General features: G+C 44.5%; 1 protein-coding gene across 8 annotated transcripts in view; it reads right to left on the reverse strand.

Moving 5' to 3' along the window:
• Positions 1–11,214, reverse strand: part of LOC142767612 (peroxynitrite isomerase THAP4-like) — a 37,469-nt gene extending 26,255 nt beyond the window's left edge. For 3 of the 8 annotated variants that reach the window (XM_075869639.1, XM_075869638.1, XM_075869637.1), the window contains exons 1-4: positions 10,543–11,192; positions 10,335–10,469; positions 3,752–3,851; positions 227–350 (exon numbers count right to left, since the gene is read on the reverse strand). In XM_075869639.1, the coding sequence (XP_075725754.1) occupies positions 292–350; positions 3,752–3,851; positions 10,335–10,469; positions 10,543–10,869 (621 nt within the window). In that variant the 5' untranslated portion in view covers positions 10,870–11,192 and the 3' untranslated portion in view covers positions 227–291. Of the gene's footprint in view, positions 1–226; positions 351–3,751; positions 3,852–5,099; positions 5,173–5,988; positions 9,602–10,334; positions 10,470–10,542 lie in introns of those variants that run through there. The other 5 variants (XM_075869634.1, XM_075869635.1, XM_075869640.1 and 2 more) reach the window with 4 other exon arrangements.
• Between the last annotated feature and the right edge of the window lie 5,402 nt (positions 11,215–16,616).

The following is a 16,616-nucleotide window of genomic DNA, read 5'->3' on the forward strand; positions in this document are numbered from 1 at the left end:
GAATATAATTTATATACTGAGATATTCAACTTTGTTTTTACTGGTTCTGCTTTGAAAGCTAGCGCAATGGTTTTAGCTGTGCATTCGGAAGAAAACATTAGGAAGAGATCATCGCTGCTGCGTGTTTGTGAGGCAATGCCTCCTCGTTAAAGGACTTTTCGTTTTGCAAAAGAGCGCTTCAGAAAGGGTCTTTGCGCACTCTTGGTATCAGCGAAGGTGCACTTACTGGATCTCTTGACGGGTCAAGCGTTTTTCATGACTCCTTCTTCGGAGGTCTTCTGTTGGCCAAGGCTAAAAGCAGCACTGCGTCCCCGTGGATGCGAGTTCTTTATCAAATTCTATATGCACACCTGCGGAAGAGTTGAAACCTTTTAACTACAGCCGCATATTTCGACATGTCCTTTGTAGTAGCACGCTGGATAAGTAAAAAAAAATATCAAAGACACTTCAGCCCTGTCTTTAAGAGTAGAACGCAGTTACATTATTGGGCCTTGTTCGCATCACCTTTGCAAGTGCTATACCGGCTTTGCTTCTCGAAAGACATCTCACACGTGCCGCAAGAAAAGGAATATTTGTGTGCACAACATTGGCTATTTCAAACTATCCTAGAACGCCTACTGCAAATATTAGCACAAAGTGCCCACTACCTCATAATTATTTTTTTTACACCACAACCAACACTTAACATCTTGAGACTAGACTGCGCCGAAACGACGCCACTCTGCTTTGACGTTTATAGCCGAGAGTGACTTACACGGAGTCATTCTTCTTTCGAGATGGAATGGCTGATAATCCTTTTTGAGACAACTGTGATAGCGAGTCGCACGTTCTGTGACTGTCCCCGCTACAATGCACAGAGATTGTCTCTCGCAGCCGCTCTAGCTCGCATAGATCAAAGACCAGCTATGGCAAAAACAATTTTGGAATGTCGACCTGAGAGGTCATTGCAGGTGAAGGCGATAAAGGTGGTGTTCAACTTCCTCAAGGTAACAGACTTGCACTGGCGATTATAAATTTACTGAGCTATGGTTACTGTGAAGTGCGACTTTGTGTGTGTGCTCTCTCTATCTTTAGAACTCCCTCACCTTTTTTCCTTGTGTAGAGTATATGAACAGGCGATATACCCGCTGCACCCTTTGTTAATGCCACTGCTGCTGATGATTAATTTAGCAAACCACCTTGCAATGGGTGGGCCTTTCAAATACACCAACTGACTGTGTCATTCAAGTGCCTTGACGCCTGATGCAATTCTATGCTTCTGCCACGTAATAATAATAACAATAATTGCTAAAGTTTAATATCACAAAACCATAACATGATTATGAGAAATGCTGAAGTGGAGGCCTCCGGAAATTTCGACCACCTTGGGTCCTTTAGAGTGCACCTAAATCTCAACACATAGGCACCAAGCATTTCCACATTCATTGAAACTGAGGCTGCAGCGGCCGGGATTCGATGCCAAGACCTGCAAGTCAGCAGCCGAGTGCCTTGGCCACTGGACCACCACGATGTAATACATACATTAGGAGACTCTTAGAACTACAACACATGAGTACAATAGGCTTTTTTTAAATTTTTTTTTCTTTTAGGAAACAGTTTCAAGCACTGGCCTGGCTCTTGCTAGAACATCTGCTTGCTACACTGAGTAGCTGAATTTGTTTCACCCTCAAGCCAAACATTTTTATTCGTTTGAATATACACTCAAACCTCAATATAACCTGGATATAACGAAACATCGGTTATAAAAAACTAAATAAAGAATTGTCTAGCAATATATATCTTGGATTATACCTTTATAACAAAGTTTTGGATGAAACTATAATTTTAGTGTAAGATCCCAGTTTGTTATAATGAGGTTTGAGTGTATTGCAACTTTTCGCTCGTGGACAATGCTAACTTTGTGGTCACAACCAACGACGCCGACACAAATGGCGATGCAGGAATTTCCACGAAGCGAGCTCTTTAACGCTGTCGCGTTCAAACTTTCAAGAGCCCTTGCCTCTCAAGAGCCCTATCGAGAAACTAGAGGGACAAAAGAAGCTTGGCAAGCGCATGCCTCAAGTGCATGACTTTCTTTTCTATTGCATCGCTCAGCATGAAACAATACTTGGTAACAAATTATAAACAGGAAGCCCATCAAAAGTGGTGTGCCATAAGGCTCAATACTTGGACAGATGTTGTTCGCCCTCTCCGTTAATGATTATTCTCTATCCTTAACCCATACGCAAGCCGCGCTATATGCACATTGCACTGTTTTACTTATACCATGTAACCTTTTTCACAAAGCCCAATTCCTCGCCAATAATGAACAGCAAAGAACTTATCAGTGTTTCAACAAAACAATTCATTACTAAATACAAAAAAAAACAAGTACGGTACTTTCACCTCCAACCAAATAGTAACACCTAAAACACGTGGTCTTTTCATCGGGGAAACTCCCATTAAGTGGGCAAACACCTTGGCGTGATGACATTAGATTATTCATCATCCGGGGCATCAGACATAGACAATTTGTATAAAACTAGGCTTTGGGTGCTTTAGAATATGTAAAGCTAGAAATTATTCTAGCACACACACAGGGTACTTAACATTTTATACTTTAACATCTTCCATTCTCACCTAACCTTTGCATCCCATCATGAAGCTACACGTTTGCCTCATATAGTTAAGTCGTTGCCACTTTGCAAAAAGGAGCTTCACAAACCACTGCATCAGCTCGCCAAGAATGCATCATCACCTGAACTTTTCAAAAACCTCAACATAATGCCTTTTAATATGGTCAGGCAATTCAAAAGTGCAACATTAGTACATTAAATAATGATTAATAATCTAACCTTCTACTCACCAATTTTACAAAAAACCCAGGAGTCGCAATCTGAAGCCATAACAACAAAATCTTATCCTGCCGATGGTGCACAATATGTATGGCCGTCGAAGAATACCCTTTGTTTGCGCCGAGATTTGTAACGGAATTTCTACCCTAATTAAATGTCTACCAAGTAGAATGAAATCGCTCAGGTACCTCTTTCTATAGGGGAGTTACCAGTCAGCACATTATGTAGTTAAAATATGTTTACACTTTACATTATTTGTTTTTTTTTACATGAGCATATTTTACTGTGTGATTTGTGATGAAACTCTTTTTGTAAAGATTGTACTTACTAATTAAACCACAACATGCCTTGTCTGTAACGGATTGTTTACTAGCCATATCGGCTACAGATTTGGATGTTTTTGCAGAAGTCTTTTGTAAATGATTTCACTGAAAATGAAACATTCCAGTTGCCTTACTCCCGGCTAGGAACTGGACTGACATTGAGCTGCTTAGCAATGCAACACTTCAGATGCTGCAGGCAACAAAGGCTGCCATGTCTTCGTATCCAGGCAACAATGAAACGTGATGTGAAATGACAGGTCACCTTGATAACCCGGATAAAAAGGCTGATAGTCAATGCCTGCTTGCCTAAAAGCCCACTATCAAGAAAGCATCGATGATCGGAAAACTGTGCATGTTCAAGGGGAGCATTTTTGTATAACAGCATTTCTGTACAGTTGCGGGTGCAGTATATTCTTTTTTTTTTGGCAGTCACACCTGCAACACTAATTTGTGAAGCAATAATACAAGCTTCGCTTCAATAAACACAGTGCATGAAGAATACAAAAACACAACAGCATGAAACCAAATAACCTATTCCGAGGGGAAGTGTAACTACAAAGTGCTAACAGTTTTGAACTGACAGGGTGAGCATACCTTTTGAGAGTGCTCGTGTGTCCAGCATCTCGTCAGTTTGGGAAGAGATGTTACGAGACTTCTTCCAGTAGTTGTGGTCGTGAGTGACACACCTTCGAAGCTACAATATGAAAACCGAGACCACTGTAAGCAGGCCTGCTCGAAGTAACCGAGAACCATTTCTACGCATCTGGCAAGTAGTAGTCACATGAGTTAGGGACACGCCAGCACACTACTACAAGAGCAGTGACAATTTTTTACAATGGCACCACTGCTGCTGCATCACTGTATAAAACGAAGGCAATTATTCCTATTGGGACAGAACAAGCTTACGAAATATCTTGCCTTTGCATTTATTTGAGCAGTATGAAAGAATCTTGTAAATGAATACACAATTCACAAAGAATCTTCTGATGTGTCAATCGTTTGTTTTGGACACATATCATGGCTATAGTGTAAAAGATGCAGCCATTGTGCTACAAGCAACTGCAAGTTTCGAACTAAGGCTTTGTTTCTGCACAGTAATACAACCCTTGTCTAGATGTAATACAGCAAGACTGCGGTACACACACTAAGAATATGGCAACGCTAATGTGCACAAGCAGAAAGACAAAAAAAAGGTACGCAAAGTACAGGCTCACAGTGTGTTAAACACAAGCAAATGAATTGAATGGATAATTAGGACGAGGAAAGCAGAGAGAATGTTAAGTGCTACCTATAACTGTAGTATACTAATTGCGAAGACAGTTGAGAGGAATTTTAGTTGATGGAAAATTACCATTTCCATAGGTGGGATATGAACGTTCAAATTTCGAATTAAGCACAATTTGTCAGAGAGGGGGATCGAATCGCAAATATTCAGGGCAAAACACTGAAAGTGCCATCATTTCGACCACCTTGAGTTCATGCCATATCGACAGAACTAAACCATTGGCATCATAGCCAATACCACCCTTAGCTTTCATAATCTGAGCAACACAACGCAGTTATCCTGAGCAGTCGTGCACACCAATCTTTATGCTAAACGTTTTAATTTGACATTTTAAAATGAGAGGACTGCGCAAGTTTCCACAGAAAATCGGCCAACAAAGCACTCTGCTCTGGCCTTTCATAAATTGCCAACTTGGACACCTTGCCCTGATGTCATTTAAGCTCTCATGCTGCACGTACAGCCTCCTCTACGTAGGCTGTACCTGTTCTCAAAGAAGTCCATCTTTTTGCTGTTTTTCACAATGCTTGCAATAATTCACCATTATTATAGTTATGTCTATTGCCTGCTTCTCTCTGCATGCCCTCAGGTATCGTAAGTCTGAGAGAGCTTTTTGCAAGAGGGACTAACATACACATTTTCAACACTTCTTGTACGTACAGGCTTTGACCACACACTGGCAAATTGGTCAATGATGTTTGGGCTGCATCCTTACAACACCAAAGCAAGCTACCTGCAGCAATGAACAAGTCAGGCTTAGGTTATTGCAGCCACTATGTTGAAGCAACAGCTGGCTAAAACATCGAGAACTGAAGAAAATTAGCTGCACTGTGGGGGTATAGGAAGCGCGGCGCCAGTTATGTGGAGATAGGTTTGCTGAAAAAAACTCACCCTGCGAAGCGACCCGGCTCCATGCAAACCCGGCTCTATGCACTACCACCGTGCATAGAGCCGGTTTTGTCAACTCTGCAGCACGGCACAGTAATGGCATTTGCGGCAGTTCGCCAACAAGAATGCTTTATTAACCAGAGATGCAGCCCAGTGCGACAATCACGGAATGGCCGGCCATCAGGGTAACTCTGCTAGAGCGATCAAGTACACCTGCTTGCGGCACTACGCTTACCACACAAAGCAGAAACTACCCAAGCGGGAACGATAAGTCGCACGCAAAGGCAGAGCCTGACTTCTTCATTGCGGCCATTGGAGCATTTCTCCTGCGCCAACCAAGCGCCAGACAGCAGCGAGCTCCAAGTGAAAAAAAGAGCTGTCACTGGCAGCCAATGAGGATAGGCGTGCACGGCGGCATGTCGTAGCATGCCGTGCACTAGCCCCACACGGCTTGGGCTAGCAGAGAACAAGGCCACAAGGTCAAAAGCGATTCCCACATGTACAGACCCAGCCTTATTTTACTACGTGTGGTGAAGCCAGCGCTTGTCTATACTTCAGCCTTTGAAGCATATGGATATCAGTCACAGTTCAACTGTTTTTCTGCTAGGTTAACTCTCGGCTAATTAGAAAAGAACACAAGGCCTGCACAGCAGAACCTAAAAACTTTTCAACAGCCTTTATTCAAGCTTGTAATCTCCCTCGGGACCACTTGTACAATAGTTCCTACACAATAAAATTATCACGATTTCATTGAACCTGGAAAGCACTCGCTATGCCATCATTCGTTACTCTGCGGAGAAGCGTGGTGCCCGTTACACGTCTGCAAAGCATTATGTGCCCTTTTTCAATGGTGTGGCTTCTATGTGCATTTTGTTTACGCTGCGTACCAAATTTAAGAACACCACCGTCAAGCATTTTCCGCTCCCTGAAAATTGTGGCCGCCACAACTCATGATGCATCATTTTGGACAAAACTGAGGTATAACCACGGGCTCAGTACTAATAAACAAATCTACCATGCCTTGTCTTTCACCCCAATTTTATTGGCATTTGCTTAAACCAAAAATTGCTGACAGAAACAGTACCTACCCAGCAGTTATCAACATTACCTTGTAAAATGCAAAGAAAGTTTCAGACTAGGAACAGTTAAAGCATTCACTCACTTTTATTTCTTGCAGTTGAGGTGAATAATGTCGAAGAAAGAACAATGGAGTTATTTATTTTATAACAATATTACAATGTTTAATTAGTAACGGAGTTGGTGAACTACTATCTATAAATGAAAACGTCATCTAGGTAATAAAAAGTGCCACATCACAAGCTATTCTTCCATTTTGCCTGTACAAATGTATATATAAAAAGCGCAGCATATATCAAGCACGAAGCATTACCAGGTTAAAGGGGCAAATAGACGCATTGGGGTTAAAGGCCAACTCGTGTGATTTTTCTACCATGTCAGGATAATGGTGCTTTTAAGTTTCTGAGACACTTTTGTGACTCGCCCGATAAGCGAAATACTCAACCAATTCAGAAATTTATTAGCAAGAAACTACAATACCGAAATCAAGAACCAAACCAAGTACGCTTTTATGCTTGACGTAATTACTTTGCCAGAACCTCCGTGGTTGCGCATAACACCGCCAGAGGGCACTACTTGTCCAGGCCATCCAAGTTAGTGCCTGCAGCAATCGGCTAAAATGCTTATGCTGTTATGATGAATATATGGCGAATCACGTGTGACCCATAACGCATCACCACTTGCCACCAATCGCACGCCCACAAACACAGAAAAGAAAATAGCACGCTCAACCAAGGAAGCATTGGCCAAACTCGCACAATCCATGACATACAAGCAGATTCTGCAGAGGCACGTCAGTTCCGTCACATCCGCTTTGCAAAAACCAATGTCACACACACAAAATGTTCCAATTAATTCTGACAAGCAAGGCAAGCTAAGAAATTCATTTGAAAAGAATCTGTGAAACTCTCAAACCTGTAATTTGGCATGAATGGCTCAAACGTGCAAGTTAATGTGCCCAGTGCATTTCATTGAAATCCATTGACCTAGAAAAATTTCCAGAGTTGGCCTTTATCGCATCTTATCAGCTATTACTAATTGATTTCTATGACAAGCGATGATAACAGGCATCACTTCCGGGGCACAAGCTCCACTAAAGCAAATTTTTTGAAACCAGTCATGGGCCCGTTACCAGTATATACTAACAGTGTTACAGTCACAGAAGCTAAAGGTAACTGCTACTTAAAGCCTGGATGGTTCGAGCACCCAGGGCGAGGAGACATCAGCAAGCGACGGAGGGAGTCAGAGTGAGATTCCGCCAGTGAGTAAAGCCTGTCCTACAGAGGCAGCGCGCGAGTGGCTAATGGTGATGACGGCGAAGAAGTTTTTCGGTAGAAGCGCGGACAGTTGAAGTTTAAGTGTGGACAAGTTTTGAAAAGCTTTTTCGGAAGAGAAACCTCGGACGCAGCGAGACGACATTCAGCGCTAGACTTTCTGCGAGTATTTCTTGGCAGAGAAGCATTCCAGCCTAATTCCAAGAACTTATGACTCAATTTGTTTGGGGAACATTCTAATCTATAAGTGTTCTTGGATAGTTCACGCAAGAGATCGCATTGCAGTGCGAGTTGTGGTTTGTGCCCGTTGTTTTGAATGTATCGGAGTACCTTGGGAGTTGTTTTTGATGTTAATAACTGCCAAGCGTGCATGTCTGTGTGTGGTTTGTACTGCTTTATCTGAGAATATAGCTCGTTTTGTTATCAACTGTCAGCTCTGGCTCAATCTTAGGACCACGACCGGAATTTGCTCGTAAACCAAAGGGACCAACACTAAATTGTCTGTGCTTTCGTGGTGCATTTCGGGAAGCCGATACGTTAACTCTTGGAATCAGCCTAGTGATTACCTCCCTATTAAAGGGACAAGTGACCCGATCACACAACATATTGCTGCTGTTGGTACAGGGTTGGCATAAACAAAGAGGCATTTAGATTATGTGCCCTTCATGCCCTAGAGGCTATCATGTACTGCACGCTATCGTGTGCTAACATTGTACACTAGCTACGCCATACTCGTCGAAAACTTATCTTGACATTTGAACAAAGGCTACACAGGCGAAGTTTCCACACATTGCTCCACAAGTATAACGGCAGCTTGTGGCTGATTTCGGTTTTGCTCGTTCACAGCTTTACAGCTTTTGAAAAAACACGTACTCAAACCTCATTGTAACAAAGTTGCATGTTACACGGAATTAGATTCGTTATATCTGAAAATTTATCACAAAGGTTTATTGCTAACACTATATCTAATGCAAGACAATTTTTGATTTACTTTATTGTAACCAGTATTTTGCGTTATCTGGGTTCATTATATCAAGATTTGAGTGTACTTGAGAATGCGAATGGGAGGTACATTTCAATAGTTTAGCATACATTTTAGCGCCGTATTGTTCACTTACAAAGTGAACAATAACTGAATTTTACATACGGCTTCCCACATCTGCCCGGGTCTCCAAATAAGGCAGTATTTATTTCAGAAGAATAAATGAGCATAATATCAGTAAACCTAGGTTCTATTTTTTTGCCATGGTAGCAGGCATGCACTGTGGTTTGTAGCTTCCATAAAGCTGTCAAGAAAAGTTGTCACTGAGCACTGTGTGCTCATATTGCGCCAACGGTCATTACTAAAGAGCTGTTGTTGCGAGCAACGTCTGCGCTTTTTGCTGTGAGTCAAGGGTCGCCGGGGTATCTTGGTAGCGATCTGCGTGCGGAATTCCGGTAGAAGGTTCTGAGGAAGCTCGTGCTCTTGCGACACTGCCGTTGTCAGGATGGTGGTTGAGCTACCGATTCTCACAGTTCTGCATGCTGTAGAGCCTTCAGAGTCAAAAGCAATGTCAGACATGAACTGGGCTAGCTATTTTTTGAAAAGAGCCACCTCAGCTTCTAGGAGGTGGTGCTTCGCATGTGCACACCCAGCCAATGACTGCGGGGAACGTGGCTTCTGACTCTCGGTCAAATCTGGAATGGCGGTATGTCCTACAACTCCAATTAGTTCCGAGGACACTAGCATTACAGAGCAGGCCAGCGCCTCCATGCTCTCTAGTGCGGGCCAGCCTGGAGGTCGCGTAGTCAGCTGCAGCGAAGGGAGAGCGGTCACGGAGTCTGTGCGAAATGTTACGAGTGATACAGATGCAGGATCCAAGGTTGGAAGTGGTGAGCCTGGTCTCTCAGCTTAGCAGGAACCAGGACAGGTTGTGAAACTGCCTGCAGGCAAACAATTTAACCAGTTCCATGCCTTAACAACGATCAGACACAATGGTGTTAAGCACGTGTGTGTGAAAGTAGGTTATGAGTATTTCTAGCATCATAATCACCATCAGTCCATTCCTCTTATTTCTAATTCAACCTGCCCCCTTCTTAGGTCCCGTTACCTGCCTTCAACTACGACGATGGACCACAATAGGCACCCGGAAACGCAGTTTACGAGATCCGATGGTAACCCCGCATCAGACAGCCTAGCGAATAGGCGCTGCTAAAGCAAACTTGCCACTGCACTTTTTTTTTTCTTTAGGTGTGAGCAGAGGGGTCATTGGTAATTACGGAAGCACCCAGGAAGCCTGCTTTGAAAACGTGCCATAAAGGGCACTGACATTTCAGTATGTCCATGTGTTAAGCAAAGTTTTTTCTTGGTATCCTTGTTTATACCCTGGTGATCGGCTGGTACTGACAAGTATCACCAATGCTGAGGCGGCCCAAAGAGCTCCGCCGCGCCCTCTATTCCAGTTTCGGGTGCCTAGAGACAATAATCGCAAGCCATGTGACGGCGTCGATGCAAGAATGATGCCATTTCAGCGTACCAGAAGTGGCGCAGGTCCCAGTCCACGCCACACCGATCTGTTCTGCGCTCTGCAAGTGTGTAAATCAGGGCCGCGCAACAGTGCTATTGAATGAATCCCGCCTGGTTGTCGCTCGTACTGTAGCTCGTCCGCTTTCTCACCTCAGCATTCGTCATCGGAGAGAACGTCCGGTTGCCAGCCTGGTAGGCGTCAAGCGCACCAGCACTCGTCGACGGCATGCAGTGCCCGTCGGAAACACGGACAGCTTCGGCACTCGCCAGTGCATTCCTAACGATCTGAGAACGTGCAGACGAGTGTCACACAGTGATACTTTCAATTATGATGGGACAAGTTAGGAAACACGAATACCTCTTGTCGCCGACGCTTCTCGAACGCTGGTCGGGGCTTCCCGCTGGCGGGTTTGCGGTGACTGAATATAGTAGGCACCACGCCAGGCTTTAACAATCTTTTCATTTTGACCGGCAATTGGTCGAAGATAGAACGGTCGTGCACGAAGTCGTCGTCCTGGAAGTGCGCTGAGCACAGCACCGAATGACTCGACGGCTCCCACTTCTCTCGCCGCACTGCGATAAGCCACAACTTACGGAGCTTTGCACTCTTCGGAAAAGCGTGAAAGCTGATCCCGGCCGCGGCATACGTGTTCTGGCAGCCTGCAGCCACGCATTTTGCTGGCATCGTACGTATAACAAAATAACACGCGTTCTAACCTCGCAGCTCGTAAGCTGACCGGAAAAAACGAGGCGGATAGAATATACGTCATTTCCGGCTCTGTCCGATTTGCCTAGGTTTGTCACTAGAGCTCCAGCACTCCGCATTAAAGCCGATTCTGCCTGGGTCAAATATATTTTAAGTTTCTTCAGATCGACAATTTGTGTTAAGTGTAGTCAGCACCAACGCCTCCTCTGGAAAGATGCCTGAAGAATGGCTCGCGCTCCTAGCAGAGTTGGCATGCCTTTAGTTTTAAACAAGCGCTGCGCGGTGGCGCTCGCGACCGACACACAATCGACGTAAGCACAAGGGCCGAGCTCAGACGTACGCTATATTAACAAGCAGGGTGGCAGGAATAGGTTAAAGTGGGAAGAGATAGAAGAGCAGTTGAGGCAGGAGGACCTGATGGTATATGGGGTTGTGGAGACACATCTTCGGGACCTGGAGCAACCACCCTGCAATCCAGACTACGTATGGGAATATTGCAATAGAACAGAAGGCAGCAAAAGGGGGGGGGGGAATAAAATTGGTGCAATTATACATAGGAGCATGCGTTGGCAAAGGGTCAAGCAGGGACGCAATGAACATTTATGGCTAAAAGGGAAAGTGGCAGGGCAAATGACACTCCTTGGTTTCGTGTACTTGTGGACGGGAGCAAAGGCCAGAGAGGAAAACCAGGCAATGTTAGAGTGTATATCAAATGACATTCAGGAGTTAGGAAGAGAGTGCGAGATAATTAAACTAGGAGATATGAATGCACACGTAGAAGATATAGATGGGTATACTGACTCAACAGGAAAGACGATCATGGATATGTGTGAAAGGCATGATTTGATAATTTGCAACAGTACCGAGAAGTGTGAAGGGCAAATAACATGGGAGGTAGGAAGGCTGCAGTCAACGATAGATTACGCACTGATGTCACATAAGATGTATGATAAGCTCAGGGGAATGCACATAGATGAAGGTGGCTCCAGAAGTCTGGGCGGTGATCACAAACGTATCAAGCTAAGTTTTGGAAGAGCAGCGAAAGTGGGAGCAGACAAGATAAGCAACTACAGGAAAATTTTCATTCAGAAAGGCAAATAGACATTGCTACTAAACAAAATTAGAAAGTAATCACTGAGGATAATAAAAATGTGTGGACATACACAAATCTAATTAGACTGTTTCGGCTAGAGCTTGCTAAGGCACGTGACAAGTCACCCCGGAAAAGAAGACAAGCCCAAGAGTTGGTGGGATGAGGAAGTTAAGAGAGCCATAGCAAAACGTCAGGAAGCCTCTAGGGAACACAGACATGCTAAGCAGCGGGGTGAACCGCAAGATAAGGTTGAAAGAAAGTGGGACATCTTTTTAAGCTCTAGAGGGGAAGCATGCCTCCAGATCAATGAAAAGATTAGAAGAAAGGGTGCTCAGTGGCTGGCAGAAGTACATAAAAAGGACAGAAAGGCAGCTGCGAAATTTTGGAACCACCTAAACTCCCCAAGAAATGAAACAAATCTAGAGCAGAGGTTTATAACTACAGCTCAAGGTGCTAGGCTAGAAGGGGACGAAGCGATTGAATATATAAGAACAAGGGTGACATAAAAATTTCAGCAAAAAAGTCTCTTATGCACCACAATAGACAGGGATGGATCAAGTGGCACAATGGCTCTATTTTCCACAAGAGAGTGGGAAAGTGCTGAGAAGAGGGTTCCAGGTAGTACATCAAAAGGCCCAGATGGCATTCCAATTATGCTGATAAAGACATTGGGTCCGAAGCCTAAACAGACTTTGAGAGAGGCAGTGAGCAGAACTATAATCGATGGTGAAGTCCCTGATGGATGAAAACTTAGCAGGACGAGCATGATTTATAAAGGAAAGAGGGACGAAGATGACATAAAAAACTACCGTCCCATAACAGTGACATCAGTGGTCTACAGGCTGGCGATGCAGATTATAAAAGAAAGACTGCCGGCGTGGATAGAGAATGAGGGGGTGCTGGGGGAACTGCAGAATGGGTTTCGGAAACAAAGGAGGTTGGAAGACAATCTGTTCTCACTGACGCAGTACATCGAAATAGCAGAAAAGGAACTCAGGCCCCTGTGGCTAGCATTTTTGGATATCAAGGGAACGTATGATAGCGTGGTTCAAGAGGACTTGTGGGGAATACTAGACACCCTGGGTGTGGAAGATGGAGTCACTAATCTTTTAAAGGAAATCTATAAAAGTAACAAGGTAGTTATAAAGTGGGAAAAACAGGTATCCAAGCCCACAGAGGTGAAATGGGGACGTAGGCAGGGGTGTCCGCTGTCACTGTTGTTATTCATGATGTACCTACAAGGATCAGAGGCCAAATTAGAGGGAAGTGGACTTGGCTTCAACCTCTCTTTAGTCAAACAAGGAAAACTCATTGATCAGGCACCACCAGCATTAATGTATGCAGATGATATAGTGCTAATGGCCAACAACAAGGAAGATTTGCAGAGATTGATGGACATCTGTGGTAATGAGGGAGATAGGTTAGATTTTAGATTCAGTAAGGAAAAATCAGCAGTCATGATTTTTAATGATAACAAAGGTAGCGAGCTTAGAATACATGAAGTCACGCTAGAGATAACAGATAAATACAAATATCTGGGCGTATGGATAAGCAATGGGACCGAGTACCTAAGGGAAATCGAAGTATACGTGACGACTAAAGGTAACAGGAATGCAGCAGTGATGAAAAATAGGACACTGTGGAATTACAATAGGTATGATGCTGTAAGAGAAATGTGGAAAGGGGTCATGGTTCCTGGGCTGACGTTTGACAATGCGGTCTTGTGCATAAGATCAGAAGTTCAAGCAAGATTAGAAATTAAGCAACGTAGAATAGGTAGGCTTGTTTAAGGAGCTCACGGGAATACACCAAATCAGGGAGTACAAGGTGATATGGGATGGACATCATTTGAGGGCAGGGAAGCTAGCAGCAAGATAAAATTTGAGATGCGATTGAGAGAAATGGGGGAGGAGCGTTGGGCTAGGAAGGTTTTCAGCTACTTGTACATGAAGAATGTCGATACAAAATGCAGGAAACGAACTAGGAAATTGACTGGTGAGTACTTAAAACAGCAGGTTGCCAAACCAAAAAGAACTATCGGTTAAGAAGAAAGTGAAGGAAACAGAGACAGGCATGTGGAGAATTGGCATGATTAAGAAGTCCGCACTAGTGATCTCTCGAATATTTAAGCAGGAAATTGTCAAAGAAAGGATCTATGATAATACTCGGGGTAGTTCTGTACTGTTTGAGGCCAGGACGGGAGTATTGCGAACCAAGACATATCGGGCCAAATACGAAGGGGTAGACACATTATGCTGTGCGTGTGGAGAGGAAGAAGAAACTGCCGAACACTCTATAATGTTCTGCAAAGGGCTTCACTCTATAATTCAGGATGATGTCGCAGAGTTTTTCAAAGCACGGGGGTTTAGGGACAGGGAGGGCAAAATAGACTTTAAGCGGATATAGACTTAACTAGAAGGAGGTTGTCTGATTGGTGGCTAAAGTCAAGACACGAGTGAAAATTAAACCCTTCACTGCAAAGTACCCGTCCAACTTTACTATTTAAAGGGGAAAAAATATAAAGCTAGTGGTTAATTCACTAAGTATTACGGCTAGGTGGCGTTAGCCGCCGCCCGATCTAAAGGGTACAGCCACATACATCCAACCACCCACATTCATCTAGCCATCATCACGGCAGCGGACGCCGGACGGTACCAAGGAGGATACATAAAACTTGCAAGTTTTATGTATCCTCCTTGGACGGTACCAGCCGTGGTTCCAGGCTAAAGTGAGTTATTCTAGCTCACTTTAACCAGGCTAGGATGCCTTCTCCGGAAGCCGCCTATAGCCTCGAAGGGCAGCCAATGGGTGTCACACGGCTGCATACAGAGTTTGTTGTGTCAAAACTTGTGGTACTCAAACAACATGAGAGAAATACAAAGTTCTCGCATCGGTAGCGTGAAAGGTGGAGATTTCTGTTCTCTAATCTTTATTTTAAATGCAGAGCATTTTAAAGTCCCACCTATTCGCATATCCGGCATCAGCGCTCTCTTCTCAACCCCACTGCGCATGCTCGCGTCTGTTGCCCCCCCCCCCTCCCTTCTCCACTCTCGCCTCGCAAGGCCGACGCAGGCAGCGTCTCCTAGTAAAAACTGACTGCTCGCACTGTACCACCGTTCACTGGCGTTTCAAATTCCGTCAAGGGCGTCTTTACTTGGCTTTCGCCCACTTGACGCTTTGCTCGACTCGAGTAGATTCGATGGATGATACACTACCTTGAACCAGTGGTGGGGCACAGCTAACATGAGTGTCCCACCACTCGCTGAGACAATACTTCTTTTCATTCATCAAATAAGCATAATAAAGACAAAAAACGCTGATGACAAAACAGACATCATTTACAGGAACAGAGATATGAGATGACGTGGAAAGAATATGTTCATTCGGTGGTGTGTTTATAAAAAGTGGTTAACGATTTAGAGTATTCGGTACTCTACTATGGGAGAGCTGAAAGCCGTCCACGAGGCGCTGCTGGGTGTGTGAAGAAAAGCACATGGTGCTCAAACCAAGGAGGTTACGCGCCAGCGAGTTTAATGCGACAACCCTTTCTAGTCAGATAGCGCTCAAAGTGCGTCCTTCTGATACTAGTTTTTTTTTTAATGCGAAGCATTTCTTAGCGAACTTCAGCGACTTTGAGCGTATCTCTATCTATCTATCTAGCCGCTTACGTTTGGGTGCTCTCGCAGTCACCTCGTTAACTTGGCGTGAATCAAAATTAGCATGGGAGGGTAAGATGGTTCGACGAATATGACGCGCTGGTCAATACACGATTATTGTCACAATCCCGTCGCGTACGTCATCAAACACTTCCCACCAGACAGTGGCACATACTCACAGGTGGGTATGTGCCGCTGGTATGCGGGTATGTGCCACAGGTGATTGACACTTTGTATCAACCCAGCAACAGCTGGAACACACCTAGGCAATTTTAACGCGCGATCGTTAAACAACACCTGACATTCGTAGCGCCGACCCAACGAAACCATGGAATAAATTTGAAGTATTAAGAAAAACCAGACATAGGCAGCGTTTTGACAAATTTTCTGGCGTAGTCGTGGACGTTTTTGTTGTTACATTGAAGAAAGAGGCGTCAATAGTGAATGTCGGCGCACGACCATAGACGAGGAAGAAAGGTGGATACCCGGTGGTTCGTTGAACAGCGGTGTTGTGTGCAAACGTTACGAACGGCAAGATTTTGTCCCAGTTATCGTGGTTCGGTCCGATGTACATGGATATCATGTCGATTAGAGTCCGGTGGAATCGCTCTGTCAGGCCATTTGTCTGCGGGTGGTAAGCGGACGTGGTCTTATGAACTGTGCCACAAGTTTTTTTAGAACTTCGTCAAGAATTGTCGACATGAAGGCCTTGCCCCGGTCATTCAACAACGTGTGAGGTGCACCATGACGCAACACAATGGGTTCTAAAAAGAAGGCGGCAACGTCTGAGGCGGAGCTAGTGCGTAGAGTAGCGGTCTCCGCGTATCTTGTGAGGTGGTCGACGGCTGTGACGATCCAGTGGTGGCCCGCTGGCGTTACGGGAAGTGGTCCGACGAGGTCTATTCCGACAAGGACAAAAGGCGTATCGGGACATGGAATGGGTTGTAATATACCAGCAGGAGCAGAAGTTGGTCGTT

This window comes from Rhipicephalus microplus, chromosome 7 (assembly GCF_043290135.1).
Source record: "Rhipicephalus microplus isolate Deutch F79 chromosome 7, USDA_Rmic, whole genome shotgun sequence".
NCBI lineage: Eukaryota > Metazoa > Arthropoda > Arachnida > Ixodida > Ixodidae > Rhipicephalus > Rhipicephalus microplus.